Source organism: Protopterus annectens, chromosome 4.part0 (assembly GCF_019279795.1).
Source record: "Protopterus annectens isolate FY-2018-M chromosome 4.part0, PAN1.0, whole genome shotgun sequence".
Taxonomy (NCBI): Eukaryota; Metazoa; Chordata; order Ceratodontiformes; family Protopteridae; genus Protopterus; species Protopterus annectens.
Window position 1 is genome coordinate 1,868,861,003 of NC_056733.1, and position 20,425 is coordinate 1,868,881,427.

The 20,425-nt window shown below is 39.3% G+C and overlaps 1 protein-coding gene across 1 annotated transcript in view; it reads left to right on the forward strand.

Moving 5' to 3' along the window:
- DOCK2 (dedicator of cytokinesis 2) overlaps positions 1-20,425 on the forward strand; it is a 4,134,711-nt gene that overhangs the window by 3,770,142 nt on the left and 344,144 nt on the right. The window contains exon 43 of the mRNA XM_044069535.1: positions 40-124. Within this exon, the coding sequence (XP_043925470.1) occupies positions 40-124 (85 nt within the window). The remainder of the gene's footprint in view (positions 1-39; positions 125-20,425) is intronic.

Below are 20,425 nucleotides of genomic sequence, written 5' to 3' on the forward strand. Positions count from 1 at the left end.
TGAATTTAATAAGTGCCTTGTTTTTCTCCTTTCTTGCAGCTTCTTCAAAGCCAATCATGTGAAGACGTTTCAGTACTCACGGCCAGTAAGAAAAGGGTCAGCTGATCCTGAAAATGAATTTGCAGTAAGTATTTATAACTAGGCCATAGCACTGAAAAATGGCCATTATTAGCTTGTGCACTTTTGAGCTTTCTGCTACTTTTATTGATGAAAAAAGGAAAAATCTGTATGTGCTGCATATGTACATAGTTTGTCACACTTCATCTGTACTTTTTCAGCATAATTCTTTAGCAGTATTTGCTTTTATACAAAAATATTTTACAAATAAGTTGTTGAGTTTATGTGATGCTGAAGACCTGTGTGATATTTTTAGTCAGGGTTAGCCTTCCAGCTTTCTATGGACTAGAATCCCTCTGTTGTTATAAGCTTATCTGAAATGCTGCATTCCATATTTTATTTTCATTGGATTTTTGCATCCTTCCAGTTGTGTGGCTCTGTGTGTTTTCCTGAGAAATATAATCCAAGGTCATAGGTCATACATCTGTGATGTTTAATATAGATCCATCAAAACTGAGATTGTTTAGCTCATGCTTCTGTTACTCTGTTACTCTGTTACACATACTTAGAAAGTTACTGTTCAGCCTAACTCGGGTCTTACTGCCCTGTAGGTAAAATAGCTCCTAACATATATGTATCTTTTTTGCTCACTTGTTTTCAAACATTTTTTTTAATATGTTTACTTATCACTGCCTTAATTTAACTGATTTTACTTCATCCAGGTCCATCAAACTCTCACCTAGCCCAGTGTATACAGATATGCTTTTTTTATTTCTTTGAACATACCATATTGCTGTCACTAGATTTGCAGACATAATTTTTTACTGCTGCTTAGTCTGTATTCTAATGAAAAGGATTTGTTAAACTTGCTCCAGTGGTTCCTGTGTTTTGTCAAAAAAGGGGTAGAATAGCTACTTTGGTGGCTTAGAGGAATGAATTTTATTTACTTACTTGTCATTTGTTGACTGAGCAAGTCCGACTGAGCTTGTGCCCTTTTTCAGTGGAGGTCCAGGAGAAAAGCTGCACGGTTCAAATTATAAAATTATATAATTCATAGGACAAGTTGTACAAGTGAAGAAAAATATACAGTATAGAGTAAGAAAAATTTCTCAGCTTTATAGTTATAAATAATGCAAGTATAAAATTCAAAGGACAAATTGTACAAGTACAAAAATCACATTACAGAAAAAAAATCATACTACTGGTTATGCAAGTGTGGAATTAACAGGGGTTAAGTAAGTATATACAAAAAGGTTAAATAAATGACAAATTGTAGTGTGAAAGATGTTAGCAAATAAGGGATAACAAATTAGAAGTGAGTGATGAGGAGGATTAAATCAGTGCAAAGTAGCAAAGAATACAGAAAAATTGTTATTGGTGGTCTAGTATGAGAGATATAGACTACAGCCCAGGTGACTTTTGTTCAGATGGCAGTTCAAGCATCTGATGAAGCAGCAGAAAGGGATGACCATTACCATCTCTGGTGGATGAGTGGTTCCTTGGATATCTCCTGGGTCGATCCCTGGTGATGGCTGAGGGCATTTTGTTATGGGGGGAAAAGGATGAGGACAAGGCTGAGCTGCTGAGACACGAGATGTACCACAAGCAACCAAAGATAGGGGGGCAAGTAATGTGGGGTTGGGCATAACCCCCCCCCCAGCAGATGAGAATGTACAGACTCACAGGATGCCTTCAAGTTCAGTGTCAGCCCCATCTCTACAAAGTTAGTCTAGGGAGTTATGGTGGTGGCTGGTAGACCCAACTATGGATGTGGGGACCTGTATAAGGATAGTGATGCAGGATGGAGACAAAATCCTCAAAAAAACTGTGCTAGAGCAAGATCATAAAAAGTGAGGGTAAGAAATTTCTTCTTATCCCAGAGATTGTGTTCTTGAATTTAACCTATTTAGAGATGCCAGGATGTTTTGGAAAACAGTGTTTCTTTCGTTTATTTATTTCTTTTAAATTGACTTGTGCCATTATGTTTTGTTCAGAAACTTGTTTCCAGGTGTGTTACTTTACTGTTAGCCATATATCCCATACTGTCTAATTATTTGTTTCTGAAAAAAAAAATCTCATAACATGCTATGCCATGTCGGATAATGTATTATACTTCCCCTTCCTAAAGTCCATATGTCACTTGGGCCAAGATTACCTTCATTTGGAATGGGGAAAAAAACAAAGTTTATGTAGAATAACTATCACCTGGAATGGAATGTTACAAGGATGAGGGACAACCTTTTTAGAGGCTGAATTCATCTGTGTTTTATGATTGCATTTAGACATTCATAGCATGATAGGAGGCTGCTTGGCTAACAGCCCTAAAGCATTTTTAAGCCTAGCTGTTAATGCCCTGATTTCCCAATTATAAATGCCCACTGACTAGAATGACTTTGGTATTTGTTTATACCTTAAAGCATTTACAAGCTGCCCCTTTCTATAAGGGTCACAGGTGACAAGTCAGGGTGAATTTGCAATTTCCCATATGTGTTTAAATAGGCATAGGAAAGAGCTCTGTGTCACATAAATAAGTCTGTTCCAGAGAATGGGTAATCTCTGAGATGCATAGCTGTCCCTGCAACATGTTTTGTTTGTCACAAACAAGATTTAGATCCCCAGATCAGGTAATTCTAGTGTAGTTTGCTTTGTGGATTGGAGAATGATTTTTAGGTTAGTACAGGAACAAGGCTTTGACACAGTCCACATAGGACTTATCTGCATCCTGTATTCTCTTGGTGAGAATCCTGTGTGGCCTATCCAGTTGTTGCAAATGCCTGGTGAGGTACATGACAAAGGGTGCACTGTACTTGATTATTGGTCTAATGAGGGCTGAGTACAGCGGGACTATGATTTCCCCAAGATCAAGATGCTATGCCCTTAAGTTGTACCACTTAAAAGGATTTTTTCACCACCCCGAACACATGATGATTAAAGTTCAGATTATTGACAACTGAGTTCCCAAGTCCCATTGTACTAGGTTTGCTCTTAGGGTAGTGTTACCAATGTTGAAATTTTCAGGGGTGCCTGCCTTCCCAAAGGGTATAATTGTGCATTTTTTGCATTGAGTATTAGGCTGCGGCGCTGCACCAGTTATTTGTGTCAGACCCTCCTGGAGGATATCTGCATCTTTGGTGGATTCAGTGATTGTACCCAGAATGCAGTCATTAGCAGTGATCAGCAGATTTGGTCAGTGAAAGACCAGAGAAGTATCCTCCAAACAGAAGTCCCAGTACCGAGCCATGTTGGACACCATTAGTAACAGGCCTATTGGTGGTGAGGTGGATTCCCCCACCTTGACTTTCATGTGTCCTGTCAGTGAGCCATTTGGCTATCCATCAGGTGACATAGGGATTTATGCCTGAGTTTGTGAGTTTGTCTACAATATATGAATGAGGTATTGTGTCAAATGCTTTTTGCTAGGTCGGGGTGACAGTATGCAACATTTTTCTCTGTCAGTGGTTGTAGTGACCTTCTCAAAGAAGTCCAACAACTTTCATAGGCCTGACCTTCTCTTCGAAAAAAAAAAAACTGGGATGGAGCTAGTATTTGAAAATTTACAAATTCTTTCTTTATCAGGTCCATGATAATTCTTTACATGGCCTTGTATATAAGAATAGTCAGACTTATGGGTCTACTGATGGTCCCCCTTGTGTAGAGGGGTAATAGTTGCAGTTCTCCACTCCAATGGATGTGAAGCCTGTTTGGAGGCTGCGGTTGAATAGAGATTCTAGTGGGCCTGACAGGTCATGTTTCAAGCTATTTAGGAAGCATCCAGTGATATTATCTGGACCTGCTGATGTAGTGTTTTTATTTTTGGAGAGTACAGTGAGCACCTGTTCTGTACTGACAGTTGGGGGAGAATCAGTACAGGGTATTTCCTGGGGGATAACTGAGGGTGATAGTGGGAGGTAAAATATGAGCTAAATTTATCAGCCAGCAAATATGTTATATCCTCCAGTTCAGTATAGGGAGTTCCATTTACTATAATTCAACAACCTGTTGGGTGTTCCCTTTAAAGTTGCATACATAACTAAAAAAATGTCTCATGGTTATCCTCATTGGCCCTCCAAGAGAAATCTTGAGCGGATGGGAAATAGAAAATTCACCCCGGGGATCACTCCAGTGGCTCTATTCGACAGAGGCACTGGGAATTAAGGTTGGGTGGCATGATGCCAGGGTAATCCTATGGGCTAGGCTTGTAAAGGCTCCAGGGCCATGAACTTAGTACACACCTATGAACATATGAACCTTAGTCCGGGAGACTATTTTTGCCTCGAGGTTGGCTTTGATGGACTTGATTAGTACCCTGTGATACAAGGAAGCCAAGCTGGTGGTCCCCTACCATAAACAAACTCTACAACAGAAGGAGGAAACTGATGCGGAATAAGGTGAAGTCCCAAGACTGGAAAAACTCCCTTATCAGCCTCAACAAAAAGTTGAGATCCCTCATCAAATCCACTAATGCTAGCTATGAAAACAGAATTGCAGCAGATAGTAAACGACCATAACCATAAGGCCTTCTATAGTTATGTGAAGAACCTCCACGGCAATACCCAGATTTGCTCTGAGCTACTGCACAATGGTACCTCCTATATCAAGCCAACAGATATTGCCAGTTTACTGGCTGACAGATTCAGTGCCAACTTTTCCCCTCTCTCCTCCCCAAAGGACCAATCTCTATACCAGTAGATTGCCAGGCACCCAGTATTACTGCTGCACAGGTTAAAACAGCACTGTCCAAGGGTAAGAATACAGCTTCTGTGGGACCTGACCATATCCCTGGCTGTGTTCTACATGAACTACAGAGTGAACTGGCACCTCACCTGTGTGCCCTGTTCAGTCACAGCCTCACCTCAGGCTTTCTCCTACCGAATAGTGCACTGCTATAGTCATTCCTCTCCACAAAGGAGGAGTGACTACAGACCCTGCGAACTGTCACCCCATTAGCCTGACAAGTCTGATATGCAAAGCTATGGAACGCATCATCATGGACCTAATAGACAAGGCTATAGGGAATCTCCAAATTCTGGATCCTACGCAGTTTGGTTTTGTGAAGTGTAGATCATGCCTGCTCAACTTGGTTGACTTCTATGAGTCAGTCACCAGAGCAGTGGATGAAGGCAAGGTAGTTCATATAGACTACCTTGATCTGGCAAAGGCCCTTGATACCATTCCCTACTCAGGAATCATTGAAAAACTCACTAAGCTAGGGATCAACCTCTATATCACAAGGTGGGTTGCAAACTGGCTCACAGATAGAACCCACAGTGTGAAAGTATCTGACTCCAAGTCAGACTGCTGACCAGTTATGAGTGGAGTCCCACAGGGATTGGTCCTAGGTCCTCTCCTGTTTAGTATCTAATTCTCAGAAGTCCAGTCCAACACGCAGGGACTCTGGCTGACAAAGTTTGCAGACGATTGCAAGTTGGGAGCCATTATTAACTCCCCCAAGTGATGTTGACATTATACGGAAATGCCTCACTGAGACCAATGACTGGTGTCAGAACCATGGCCTTAAGCTCAATGCCAAAACATGTGTCATCATCCCCTTTAGGAAAAACCCAGTTCTCATGAACTACCACATTGATGGTAGTCCACTGAACACTGAAGGTGTTTTAAGAGGTCTGGGAACACAGGTTGACAGCACCCTCTCTTTTGAGCACCACACTGCCGCTGTGGTCAGAAAGTCCTTCTATGTGACACATCTCATTACTAAGGGTTTTGCATCCAGGAAGAAAGAGGTCATTGTCTCCCTCTACTCTTCCCTCATTTGGCATGTACCTCCCTAGACACCTGCAACAACTGGAGAGGCCACAAAAGTACCTCACAAAGAGGATCCTAGGCCTTAAACACTTGTCCTATATGGACAGACTCAAAAAAACTCCAAATATTCTCTGTCTCATATCACCTAATTAGAGGCGATCTCTGCTTGACTTATAAAGCCATGTCTGGCCCAGTTCTTTTAGAAATGCCACATCTAAAGAAATCCCAATCCCTCCACACCACATGCTCCAGGCACCTCAACCTCATTACCACAATCAACAAAACGTGCTGGAGGGACAGGTTCATAACCAAGAGACTGCCCATGCTGTAGAATATACTTCCCATACATGTCAAACAGAGCACCTCAGTGGCCCTCTTCAAGAGAAATCTTGATGAGTGGATGGGAAATAGAAAATTCACCCCAGGGACCACTCCAGTGGCTCTACTCGACAGAGGCACTGGAAACTAAGGTCGGGTGGCACGTTGCCAGGATAATCTTATGGGCTAGGCTTGTAAAGGCTCTAGGGCCATTAGCCTAGTACACACCTATGAACCTATGTTGAGTTTGATGAGGAAGTCTTTTGTCTTTTAGCCATAGCCCTTCTTATTTTTGCTCAGGATTTTCTTTCTTTTATTGTATAACCTATTTATACTAGGGGTCCACCAAGGGGACTTGGTTTTTGAGTTTGGCCTAAGTTTATTTTGGCTTGGTACTGATGTGTCCATGCAGCTATTTACATGCTTGTACAGGGTTTCCTCTATATATTTCTGAATAGGCTACAGTGTTCTCTGAGTTTGGGGGGATGCTTGAAATTTAGCTGTGCCATTGCATAATGTGGTGGCTGACCTTGGAAAAGTTCTTAAAGGTTCTGGAGTTTGCTGGGAGTTCAAGCTTTATATTATTTCAAACATGACCACTTTGTGATCTAATCTGACAAGTGAGGACATTAAACTGGGGGATACAACATTCCTTTACACTTGTGAGTGCCATATCCAGAATATTTGTACCCCTAGTAGGTGTGCAAACTAGCTATTTTAGGGTGTTTGCATTGACAAAATCAAAGAATCTTTATGCCTGCATATTAGTGGTTGTGTATTATCTCAGTTTATAATGGTATAGTTGAAATCACTCATGAATATGATATTGGGCTGAGTAGTGAGTGACTCCACTACATTCATGAATATGGTATAGTTATCCTAGGTTATAGAGATTGACCTATGGTTAGCAAGGATATGGTATGTGACCTTACCTAAGGTTAGTTGGACATGCTGTAGCTCAAACAGGTCATATTGTCTGACCAGTCATGAAGTGTGCTTACTTTTTATGTATATTGCTATACCTCCACTGCTTGTTCCTTCTTGTGTGGTAATTGGTCTTCAATGTCTGGAAGGCATCATAGCCTTGCTCTGGGGTGCCTTGGCATGGCATTGAAACATGTTTCATTAACTGCACAGATGTCAACACTTTTCAGGGTGTAGTGCTTCCAGGGAATGGAGCTTCTCATTTAGACTCCTGGCAGTGAGCAATAACACCTTTAGTTTGTTTTAAGCAGAATGTACTATGTTGGAAGGTTTATCAGATAGGTATTGCCTAAAAAGGCAGTATAGGGATGGATAATGTTTTGGCCAATATTCAGAAACTTAGTGAGGACAGATGCAGACCATCCCTGGTAAAGCACCATGGTCTGCCTATCATGTTCTTCCAAACTGACAAATATTGACCATCCTTGGAATGACACCAGTATCTATGTCAGTTGTTAAAGTCAGTCATCTTCTGTTTATGTTGTGATATCATCCTTGGAGAAGGTAGAGTGCTGCTCAGTGTTAGGCTCATGCCTGCCTGATAGACATAACCTGAAATCTCTATAATTTCTGTTTTCGTATAATCCAGAAAGGTACATTTCAGGTTATTAATATCCACATGGACTATGTAAAACTCATACTGGTACTTTTAGTTCAATGTCCTGAGTGCATGTGTAATCTGGTGAATCCTTGCCCATGACAGGCAAATGACCATGACTGTATCCTTGTTCAGCAATGGTGAGTGGGGCATCTGTGTGTCTCAATAACATTTCCACAGACCAAAATATTGGGTTGTGTCATAGTTTGCTTAAGGGCTTAGAGGATGACACATTGTAAGATGTGGTTGTATGTGTCCTGGGGAGTGTTGTCTTTGAGTGTTTGGAAGGTTGCTGAAGACTGCATATGGGAAGCATTTGAGGTCTTGGTACATTGCATTCAAGAGCCTCAGCATATGTGAGTTTGTGTCAGATCCATAGTAGGTGTAGTATGTGTGTTACTGGTAACCTTTTTGGAGATATCAGTATTTGTATGCAAGAGCTTTGCTTCAAAGATGTAGTGTAATTACATATTTTGCATACTGTGTCAGGCTGCTTAAGAATAAGGTGGTTGTCAGTAAACATGAGACAATTGCTACATTGTCTCAAGGTGCCTATTTTAACCAGCCTAACTACAGAGACTGTAGAAAAGTGCACATTCATGACTGTGGATACTCTTTTTGTGTCTGTCACATGACAAGTGGGGTTTGTAGCTAAATCTTTTGAGTTTTTGGGCTGGAAAACAACACTCTTGGGGTAATGCTCCTCAGCAGGAAAACTAGCTGCCCTACACTCAGCTAGATAACTGAGAAAATAGCAGAGGATATTTTATATGGAAAAATACAATCTAGATGCCTGTGTCTGTACACGGCACTGAAACCACTGCTACCCAGCTCAGCACATGTTATAGGAGATGAGCTTAAGAGGAATCTAATCAGTAAGCAATAAAAAATGCAGGGTGTGTCTGTGTGTCGCTCACATCGTATAGCAATTCACAATTCTCTCACTAGGAGTCATACTTCAATACTAAGGTCCCCAGACTAAGTAAAATGCAAACACTAGAAATGCAGTAGAAATGTAATAAATGAGGCTCAGGTCCTGTGGCAAGTCACAATTCTTTCACTATTGTGAGTGAAATTACAAGACTAAGGTCACCAGCGCAAGTAAAAAGCAAAATCCAAAAATGAGTGCAGTCATCAGTGGTTGCAAGCTCAAACCTCTTGTAGCTGAAGAGGAATGTGCATGAATACCTTAAATAAGAAAACGGTTTCTCATCTTTCACTAATTACCGGAGTCTAACTCCTATTCCATCAGTGAATGCAAAGGGAATGCTTTCTCGCTGATCCTGGCCAACAACTTTTAAGACTCAAAAAAAAAAAAAAAAACTTTGCAGTAAAACAATATTTAAGATACAGCAAGCTAATGTAAAAGATCAAAATCAAAAAGTAATTGAAATACCCAAACCTTAAATGTAGAAAATCTGAAATTGATGGAGTTAAGCAGCAGTTGTAACCTCAGAACTCTTGCAACTGTATTTGTATTCAGGGATTATCTTTTGTAGTGTAATTATAATTCTTTGTTATGTTTAATCACACTGGGCCATCGTCATGCTTTCAATTAAGACATGTAATCTAACAACCTTTCTCCATCCCATACTGCTTTGCATTGTATCCATTCACACTCAGGCCCTTCCCCAACAGCACCTATTATTTTACACTTCAACTTCTATTACCCCCAGATAAACCTCCTATCTTATCTACAGCCTCATACTCTTATCCTTTTAACTTTGCTATTTTCTCACATTTTAGAAACAGAAGAGGAGTTACCAGGACAACCTGTTTTTCTTCACAGAAAACACTTCCTTCCCACCTACCTTGTACCAGCTTTCATACTCTACCATCACTAAATATCCTGCAGCCCTGCAACTTCTGTTTTTTTCTTGATTTCTACTTTCCCTCTACCTGCCATCAATAAAATACAAATCCATTTCCTTAACCAAACTGCTCAGCAGCTTTTCCTGTATTCTTCTTCTCCTAATGAGCCATCTCTTTCCTATCATAATTCAGTAATAACTCTCAGCATCTCTCTAACTCTGTTCCAACCACCTATCCATATTTCCTCCCTAAACTCTTCATATATCACACCAAACTTGTTTAATGCCACCCCCTCAGCCTTACCCCAAATTTAGTCTGATTACCTGCATTTCAACTCAAATCAAAATAAAATTAAATAAAGAAATGCTCTCCAAAAAAACAAGAATCAACACTTTTATTTATTTATTTTATTTGTTTGTCCTTTGATAACTGTGAAGGACAACTGAGCTGACAACTGAGCTGGGAAGGACAACTGAGCTGGGAAGAACAACTGAGCTAATGGCCCATTTTCAGCAGAGGCCAGGGGAAGAAAAGCTCCACAAAGATTTAAAAGCATTTAAACAGTAGTTAAATAATTATATGGGGGGGGAGAAGCCCAGCAACAAATTATATACTGTATAGTGGGTTGAGGAGAAAGGCTTCACAAAAACATATACAAACTTTACAATAATACCCCAATATACTAAAATCCTCGTAGGGGGTGATATTCATCCTAATCCTATCCCTACCTCTCACAACCAACATTAAGACAATTCTCTTCCACAAACTACTCTTTTTACTCCTTAACAATCAACCCCATCCCTGGTAATCTAACTTTTACTGTCATAAATATTAGAACCATAAGAAATAAAACTACTGAACTCCATGTCTGGATTACCCAACAAACGATTGCTATTCCGCTATAACTGAAACCTGGCTTAAACCCAGAATAAACTAATCCAAAATTACACCCCCAGCTATATCATCTGTAATGATCATATAGAGGAAAGGTGGTGGCATTGTTTTAAGATTTCCCAGCAACTACCACTTTCCCCTTGCAACAAACCAGTACCAAAATTAAATTCCAGAAAATATACAAATATAAGCAAATATATATTACTTCATTGTATATAGTGACAATGCGGGTGGTTGCGTTGGTGCAGCAGTTAGCATTGTCACCTCACAGCAAGACGTTCTCCAGTTCGATCCTCAGCTGGGGTGCCTTCTGTGCAGAGTCTGCATGTCCTCCCTGTGGTCGCATGGGTTTCCTCCGGGTGCTCTGGTTTCCTCCCACATCCCAAAGACATGCTGTTGGTGGATTGGACACTCCAAATTGGCCCTAGGTATGAGTGAGTGCGTGCGTGTGTGTGTCTTTTGTGGAAGGTTGGGCGCTGGGCTGGCAACTCGACACCGTAAAAACTCCACTGCCAATCATGAGCGGATAGGTGATCCACTGTGGCGAACCCTAACCGGGAAAAGCCGAAAGAAGAAGATATAGTGACAATGCAACTACATGATATCCTACATTGATTATCCATAGCAATTCTACAAGAAAAATATTACTAGGTGTTGTCAGTATCAATTGATTAGACATAACCTCTAACACCCCTTCATCTTGAACTTAAACAGTTGCACACAACTAATTAATAGCTCCACATATTATAGCAAAATATAAGATTCCTTATTAGACTGGATCCTAGTATCAAACCCTAGCAAATTCACCACCACAGGTGCAATGTCAGACCGTCTCTGCAACCTCTCCCAATCTAAACAACTAGACATCTCACACATCCACTTAAACAGCATATTTATAAAACAACATGTAACCTGTCCAAGTTTAACACAGAAATGTTCATTACTACCCTATCATGCATTAACTGGAACATTCTAAAAGTCCTCCCCTTAGATGATGCTGTAAATGAATTCAGTACAGCTTTCCTAAAGATCCTAAATAGCCTTGCACCTCCTAGAAGGAAGAGACTAAAAACAAATAATGCAATTTTGCTATCCAAAAAGAATAGAATGCTAATGCAGAATAGAGAAAAAGCATGGAAAGAATGCCAATACTGTAAAACACAACAATATCTCAAACTTCAGAAGGCTGTGCAACCATACTAAAAATAAATGAAGACAACAAATATACTGTAACAACATTCAGAACAATAGTAAATAACAACCCTAAGAATTCTGTTCAGCCATTAAAGAAATCTTACATCCTATTCAAAAATTCCCTCTCCCAATAACTCACCACTTAAAACTGTAGTAGAATTCAACTCTTATTTCATAGATAATAAAACATCCCTAAACAAGTATTCCCCAACATCCAATTCCAACCCTGCCCAACAGCCACATATCACTACATCCACTTTCACCTTCACACCTGTGCCCACATCCTATATAAAATTACTTTTAAACAAACTCAAAACATGCTATAGTTCAGTTGATGACCTTCCCAGCAGGTACCTTAAAATAGCAGCCAATAGCTCTGCCTGTCCTATCTCAATCCTTATACATAGGACAGCTCAGGAATCCTACATTCCCTTTTTATGTGAAAATATCCCACATTATTCCTGTACAAAAAAGGAAAACAATGAGTATAAAGGTCACACAGGAAAACCTAAAAAAAAAACACAAAAAGAAAAACCTAGCAAAGCTAGGTTTTCCACTGTGTGATACCTTAAACCTCCTTGTATCAGAGGCAACATGGGGTATAAGCAAATTACCCCTTAAGGATATCAGGTGTTTCAGCTAAATAGCAATTCTGAATGTCCATGACTTTTTCTTTTACTTTTACCTTTAAGTCTATTTTTGGACAATTTCAGGTCAATAAAGCCAAACCCCTCAAGCTGTGGACATGCATGTTTCTGCCTGCTTATGGCATCATCAGCACAGCATAAGAGGAATGTTTGACTTTTGGAAACGCAGGGTTGTCGTACCCAACTGATATCCATAAACATTAGGGTGTTTACAAAATATCCCAACTAACAAACTAAAACAATGAGTATAAAGGTCACACAGGAAACCAACTAGTTAAAAAGGTGCCACACAGTGAAAAGTCTAGCATTGCTAGATTTTTCTTTACAAAAAAGGAGAAAATTCAACACAGAGTAACTTCAGACCTATAGCAATCTTATTGCCCCTCTCCAAAATACTTGAAAAATATATTCTAAAACAATTGATAAATTATCTCCTACAGGAAGAACTCCTGCCCCCCACATACAGATTCTGTTCCCTCCCATAGTAATAACACTGTACTTCTAACCTTTATGGATGTTGTCAGTAAAACTAGAGATAACAAACTAGTTTCTTTATTTCTAGACTTGTCTAAAGCCTACAACACAGTTTTTCACAGCAAACATCTATTTCAAATGTTCTCACTAGATCTATCTCATTCCACCATTCTGTGGTTTAAAAGCTACTTGTCCAATAGGTATCAGTCAGTAAAATGGCATTCCACCCTCTCTTCATACTTCTTAGTCACCACTGGCATACCACAAGGCTCTGTCCTTGGTCCTCTCCTCAAAATTCTCACCAACACCCTCCACATATCAGGTCTCCCTAATACAATGCACAGATGAAACCACACTTACGTGCACATCTGACAGCCTGGCACATCTCAAAACAATTACTCAAGAAGCTTTATCAGCCACAGAAACATGGCTTTGTAACTCATAACTTACGCTTGACTAAAAAGAAAACTATTACTTGTTTCCCAAAATCCTCTCTCAAAAAAAAAAAAAAAAACATTTACAATCCTATTTCTTAATAATACAACCATTGAAGTCATTTCTCATAGCAAATTATTAGAAATGATATTGGATAGTTATTTTTAATTTGACCTGCATATACAAAATTGCAAAAAAAAAAAAAAAAGCACACAAAAAAACTAAGGATTCTTTACAGAGCCAAAAACTTTCTTACCAATGCAACTAAAACTACACTTGTCGCAATTTACTTTCTCCCCTCACTACTTTATGGAGGCCCTATCCTTACTAACCTGCAGGCATCACAAAAATCAAAAACTTGAGCAATGCTAAATTTACAGCAAATACCCTATTGCAGCCCCCCAATGTATAGCACTAAAAAGCCTAAATTGGTTAGAACTACCACGTCAAATATCATATACACCGTTTCTTACCACCTATAAAATTATTCAGCACCCATCTGCTTGTCCGGTATTAAATGCCATTATACAAAACTGAGCTCCCAATTGCTCATTAATGATCCAGTGACCTAAAACTCCTCTCTGTCCACAAATGTATTAAGTCTGCAGGGCGTGTTCTGTACTCATATGTTGCTAAGGCCTGGAACTCATTACCTGTAATTACCAGATCATTACGCTCTCTCTAGTTGATTAAAACCATTCTGAAAGACTTCCTAGCCAAACTCTGGCTCTTTTCTTGCTCAAACCAAGGATATGCTATTTTCTTAAATATGAGTATGTACCTATTCATACCTTACACCCCCTTACTCTCTCTTTTTCACTCACTTCCTTGCATCAATCAATTTCTCTCCCCTAATTGTATTTCTAAATATGCCATAAACCTATTTTTTTCCTCTCACTTCATATTACAATTACTGTTTGTATTATACTAACTTACTTTTAATTTCTCCATAAACTGGATAAAATTCCACTAAATATTAAATCAGTGTCATATAATTTGTATCTATTCTTGACTCATTCCCTCCAACAGAGCCCTGGAAGTTTGTACTGTAACTTCCAATGGGCAGAACCTATGTTTTTTGATATAATCAAATTATGTCCTCACATTTCAAACAAATGTTCATATTTCTAGAATCATATGGTTTACTTAGGAAGTGTACATGGCAAACTCTCCAACACAAACTCTCTTTTTTATACTGGTAGCATTCTTTAGGTTCCTAGTCTTAAACTTGATTTTATAAGTCAAAATAATGCAATAACTATTAAGTTTTGAATATTTCATAAACAAGTTACAATATCTCTACCACCACTGAAGTTATGTACATACTGTTAGCAGAATTTTATTCATCCAGATGAGAGCTTTTATATGAATGTATGCAGTTTTGTCTGCGCTTCCTGATTTCCAAGACATTTAAAAAACATGAAATTTATGACAATATAAACAAATATTGTATGACAACAATTAATATCTCTACCTGTACTGCAAAGATATAAAATATCAATACAGCTGTGTTTGCCATCAGATAAGCTACAAAATAAAATATTCTGATGCCCTGTATGTAACATGGTTTTGGAATTATTAATGCAAATATGAACAAGCAATTTTTGACATCTAGAGGTATCAGTAGGATATAACTGCAGAAACACTTGGAGGTGTCGCTCGGCTGTAATTTGTTAATCAATGTTTTCACATTATGTCTAATTTTGCTATATTTTTTAAACTGTAGATATTTTTGTATTTAAAGTTATTGTTCTTAACATTTGTTGTAATGTTTTGTAGCTTTTCTCCCCAGGCCTCTGCTGAAAATGGGCACTTATGCAATTAGACTTTCTTGACAATACAAAAATATGGAATATAAATAACTGAAGATAGCTAAACTTGCATATTCTAGTAAAGAGTGTTCCTCTTGTGGGTTTTCATGTATCTTGGCATTTTCTAAAGATCTGAAGTAATTTATTTCACTTGGATAAGCCAAAATGAGGCAGTACTAATAATATTCTCATTTTACCCAGCCAGCATCTGATCCCTATTTCAGAATTTTACTCAGAGGAAAGAACAGTAATCAGGCTTAACCATTTTAAATGAGTGCAGGGACTTACCAAGGCTTCCCTGAAGTGTTTCCTCGCTTTGAATGTGCATAACCTACATTGAATTTCAAATGGAACTCAGTGTACTTTGTCCCAGGCCCAGTATCATAAATCATAAATGCTGATTAGCTGTACACCACAGTTACCTGACAACATTCCACAGGAGAAAAAAAAAAGATTGTCCCTTCAAAGAATGTGATATGGTTTAGAACAGTAAGAACAATTGTCATGTATAACATGAAGTTATCATTTTAGCAGCTAAAATCAACACTGACAGCTTAAGAATTTGGTCAGGCTTTGTCATTTCAGTGATCTTTTGCATGCTGCAAAGAAAACAAGAGAAATCCATTAAAACTCTAATGCAGAAGAGAACTAAAGACCCTTGTATGTAAAATAACGAAGGTCTTGAAAACACAGTTTGTTTTTTAAATGTCAGCTTGCATAGAACATAATGAACATAGAAGTTAATTCTGAACAGAATATACGCAGATTATGTGTATAATTGTGTTTAACTGTGATGTATAAAGGATGAGACAGAAAATCACTAAGAGCCAGCCTGTTAGATCAATAGTGTAGCAAAAAAAAGTTATTTTTATTTATTTATTTTTGCCAAATTATTAATTTGACAGGTTTACAATTAACAAATTGCTTTGCAGTCCTGTATTTGTTACATATAATCCAATTACCTTTTGGTCAAGCATGGAAGTAGTTACTTAATGCCAGCACATTATGACTGAAGGAGACATCTTGATTAAATGTTCACATTTAGTAGGAGTTTAAAAAGTAAGTTTAAAAGTTTCTACCATTATGAAACATAGCTTTGTCTTCAACAAATGAGTGTTCCCATGCATGAAGATGCACGTGGACAGCATTTTATTGAAACAGTGCATTTTGTGTTCAAAAGTTACTTGGACATGCTCATGATTTTTAATTGTGCCAGGCTGCCTACACAGCAACTGATACGGAGTGTCGATTTGGCCCTGCAGCTTTAGTGAAAGTACACAGTATATCCTATTATACAACACTGTAATACTCCAGCAAAGTCAAATAATTCACACAGTTGTTATAAAGTCATGATAGTATGGGAATGTAAATTGAGCAAACAACTTTGCCATCATTTGATCTTAACCCATGCACACCTTGAGTACTGATTGTGCTGTGTTCCACTCTGTTCCCAGAGTCTTACGTGGCTTGTGCTACTTGTGTGGGCTGCTTTACATGTGCCTTGCTTAGGGTACATTAGAGGCAGTCTACAGGAAGTGCATTTAATGTTATATATTTTAAATGCAGTACCAAATCTTTGGTATTCATTATTAAGTTTTAGCAGGCTAGATGTGGCAGATGTTTTACGTGAACAAGTAAAGCAACAAATCTGCTTTATTTGTTCATGTTAAAGCATTTTTGTCATATTTAAGAACTTCACTTTCAGAGCTGGAGGTAGTTGCCATCTAGCCTAATAGCTTAGATCTGTTTCACACCACAGCATGAGGGCTAGCAAACACAAACAAATTAGTCTGTCTTGGATCCAAAATGGTATAAGTACATAAAATGACTTGAGAACTTTTTGACTGCAGCAAATGTAAATAGTTAAAGTAGGCTTAAAGCTATGACTCCTGATGTCATCACTATCATCATCAACCTCCTTTTTCCCATTTTTTACATGTGATTAAGTTGCAATGTCAACTGTCACCATCTGTCCTGATTCAATTCCACTCTTTTACCTTCTACAGAAGTTGTGCCTGAATGTCACAGGTCTTCTCTCGTACAATCCATCCACCTCTTTTCTTGAAGTCATCGTTTCTTCTTGTCTTCTCCCTCTCTTTTCCAAATCTTCTTCATCAGATTGTCTTCTGGTTTTCTGCACACGTGCTCAAACTACTGTAATCTATTTTCTTGGACCTTTTCTGCAGTTGGAGCTACTTGGACTTCTGCTCTGATGTCCTCATTTCTTTGTCTGTCTCACAGTATGCATTCTACCACCTGTTTCAAGCACATACTTTCCATCACCTTTAGCTTCCTCAACTACTATGCCATTACTGTCCAGGTTTCTATAACATACAGTAATGCTGTTCACACCATTATTTTGTTCACCTTATTTTAAAGCTTCTTTGATATTCTTCAGTTATACATTACTCCTGGCACTCTGTGCCAGTTGGCTGCAGCCCTTCTGATTCTAGCTTTGACCTCCTCATTCAGACTTCCTTCTCTTCAATTTCCACTCCCAGTTACTTGAAATTAACCTGTCCCACTATTTTCCCTTCAGTCTCAGTTCTCTACTTCTTCTGGTCTCCCCTTTGCTGCCATTATAGCTGCCTTATCTGTACACAGTTTCATACCTTATGCCTTCAGTTTTGCATTCCATTCCCTTATTTGCTGAAGTTCTTGCTCAGAGTCTGCCATTAATGCTATATTTTCTGCAAGCAGCAACTTTGTTGATCTGTCCCCTCTGACGTGTTTGCTAATGTAGTCAGTCACTAGTATGAACAGCAGTGAGCTCAGAGCTGAACCCTCATGCACACTCACTCCCACTAGGACCCTCTCTGTGAGACTGAACTCTGATCGTACTTGAGTCACTGGGTATTTGTACATAGCCTGCACTAATTCTACCAATGTTTCTAGGACTTTGAACCACTGCAGGACTGTCCAAATCAGCTTTCTTGAGACCTTGTCAAATGGTTTCTCTAGGTCTAGGAATGCCCAGTTGGATTCTTTCTCTTCTCTAGATTCTTCTCAACTATTTGCCTCACTGCAAATATTGGGTTGGTTGTGCTGCATCCTTATCTGAATCTGAATTGCTCATCTCCCATTTGAGGAGCCAGAAGGAAGGCTGGATGTGTCCATCCATGGGGGGGGGGGGCACTCACTTGGTCACACCTCACAGCTGATCCCTGGCAGAGGTTGTTGATGCACAGGGAGGTGCTGTCCTAACAGGGCAGAAGGTCGGGGACATGGTCTGAGTCACAGCAGAGGTGAGAGGATCCATGACTGAATCACCATTACACCATTCCTGGACATTCATGGGTCTGTACAGGAGAATAGAAGTTAGGGCATGCATAGAAAGCATTCTTCAGCAGTAATGTGATATTACCAGGTGTCTTGATATCCTCCTTGGCCGTGAGTATCATCTGGAGTAAGTCTGGGAGTGGAAGGATAGTCTGAAAGACCCAGTGGATGAGAAAAGTCCCTGGGGCAGCCAATAGTCAGCTGTGAGGAACATGATAATTTTTTGCAAAGTGGTGCAGATCAAGCTTAGTAAAATGGTTAGTTCATATCTTCAGCAAAATCACTTAATGTCAGAAAGCAGAGGAGAATGACTATAAAATCAAGCAGATCAGCAGTTATTAAGGAGAATAAGTCACATTATAAATGTCAGGACTGCACACAGTTTTGTGTATACTGTCATTAGTGCAGTAGTGCATTAGTGAAAGACCAATCTGACATACTATTTAAAAAGAGAACTCTGAGTTGGAAATGCATTTGCATAATAAATGAAGCAGTTTTATTTGCCCAAAGCCAAAATCATTCCTAAAAATTCCATAATAAGATTTATACAAAAGTGAACAATCTCTGCCAGTAATATTTGATACTATGCTTTTAAGTAAATATAGTAATTAAAACAGAAATCTGTGTTTTTCAGGGAGCTGGAAATACTTATTAAAGTGCAGAATATAGCTGAGCTAGGTCACAATCAAATAATGCACCTAGAAATTTGTTGATTTAGTGTCACAGAGTTGGGTATCTGTCTGTATCTCTGACATGTTGATTTTTGGGAATGGGTTCAGATCGCTGGTAGTATCACCCCTGGGAGGGTAGAATCAAGACATTGTTGGCCAGCTTTTCAATTACAAGGGAGCATTAAAAGTAACCCGCTGCTTGTACAACCTCTGATAAAGAAGAGTCTTACAGGTGACACTGTTGGAGGAGTGACCAGACATAATGATATCATTACACATATCACTTCCCAAGCTAGGGATTCTGACCATCTCTGAATACATCATGGCTTCTGGCTCTGTAGCTCTTATCTTCCTATTGGGTCTCTTGCTCACCAGGCACTACAAATGTGTACTACAGAGTTGACTTCTAGAGTAGTTAGGAGCTTATTTGGTGAAAGGGTTATATTAGGAGTAGCCACGTAACATGAAATTGGGAGATCCAGGTTGTGCAAGAGTAGTAACAGTGGAAGCTATGGGAGGCTGAGTGGGACAGATGGAGAAAAACTTTAAAAAGAAATAATACACTGAGAAATGAACATTACAAGAAACAGAAGCAGATAATCTGAAGGAAATTCTGAGGCAGAAACTCCAGTAGAGTTGGGGGAACTGCAGTGGCGGTGCTGCGGTAGCGTTGTCGCCTCACAGTAAGACGTTGTCCTGTTCTATTCTCAGTTAGAGCGTCTTCTGTGTGGAGACATGTGTGAATGGGCGTACCTTCGTTGAAGGTTGTGCATCAGGGCTGGCAACTCAGCATGTAAAAATCTAATGCCAATCATTAGCTGATCGGACTTTCACTGTGGCGACCCCTAACCGGGAAAAGCCGAAAGACACAACAACAAACTCCAGTAGAGTTGGGATATGGACCTCATAAAGATCTATTTCCTTACTGTAATAGAAGAATTTTTTTGTGTGTTCTTTTCCTCTTCTGCCATACTGACTGTTGCGCCTCTCTAGACTGGACTAGTGTCCATTTGTTTCCTAGAGGTGGAGGGTCTTCCATATCTTCTAGAGTAAGAACTATTCAGATGGGCCATTATCCTGGCAGACATCAGGGAGTTTGCATCACTGGTGGCTTTCCAACAACTGATGACATTCCTATTGTATGTCCTATCTTCCCTTCCCTCAATGCTGATATGGTCATATGGAATGCCTATGCCCCAAAACTTGCACATGCATGCTAATTCATGCAGTAAAATCATTAAATGTCAGAAAGGCGAGAAGATAACTATAAAATCAAACAAAGCGCCAGTAATTAAGGAGAGTAAGAAAACATTAGGAATGTCAGTACTGCTCACAGTTTTGGGTATAAACGCATTAGTGCAGTAGTGAAAGACCAATGTGCAAGGGCTAAAATCGACAATTTGGCTGGCCTGTCCACATCCTGCCCTATCCCTCCCCCCTACCAAGTCATGCCCCCTTCCTGTGGTATAAGGTTTGTCTTTTAAAGAG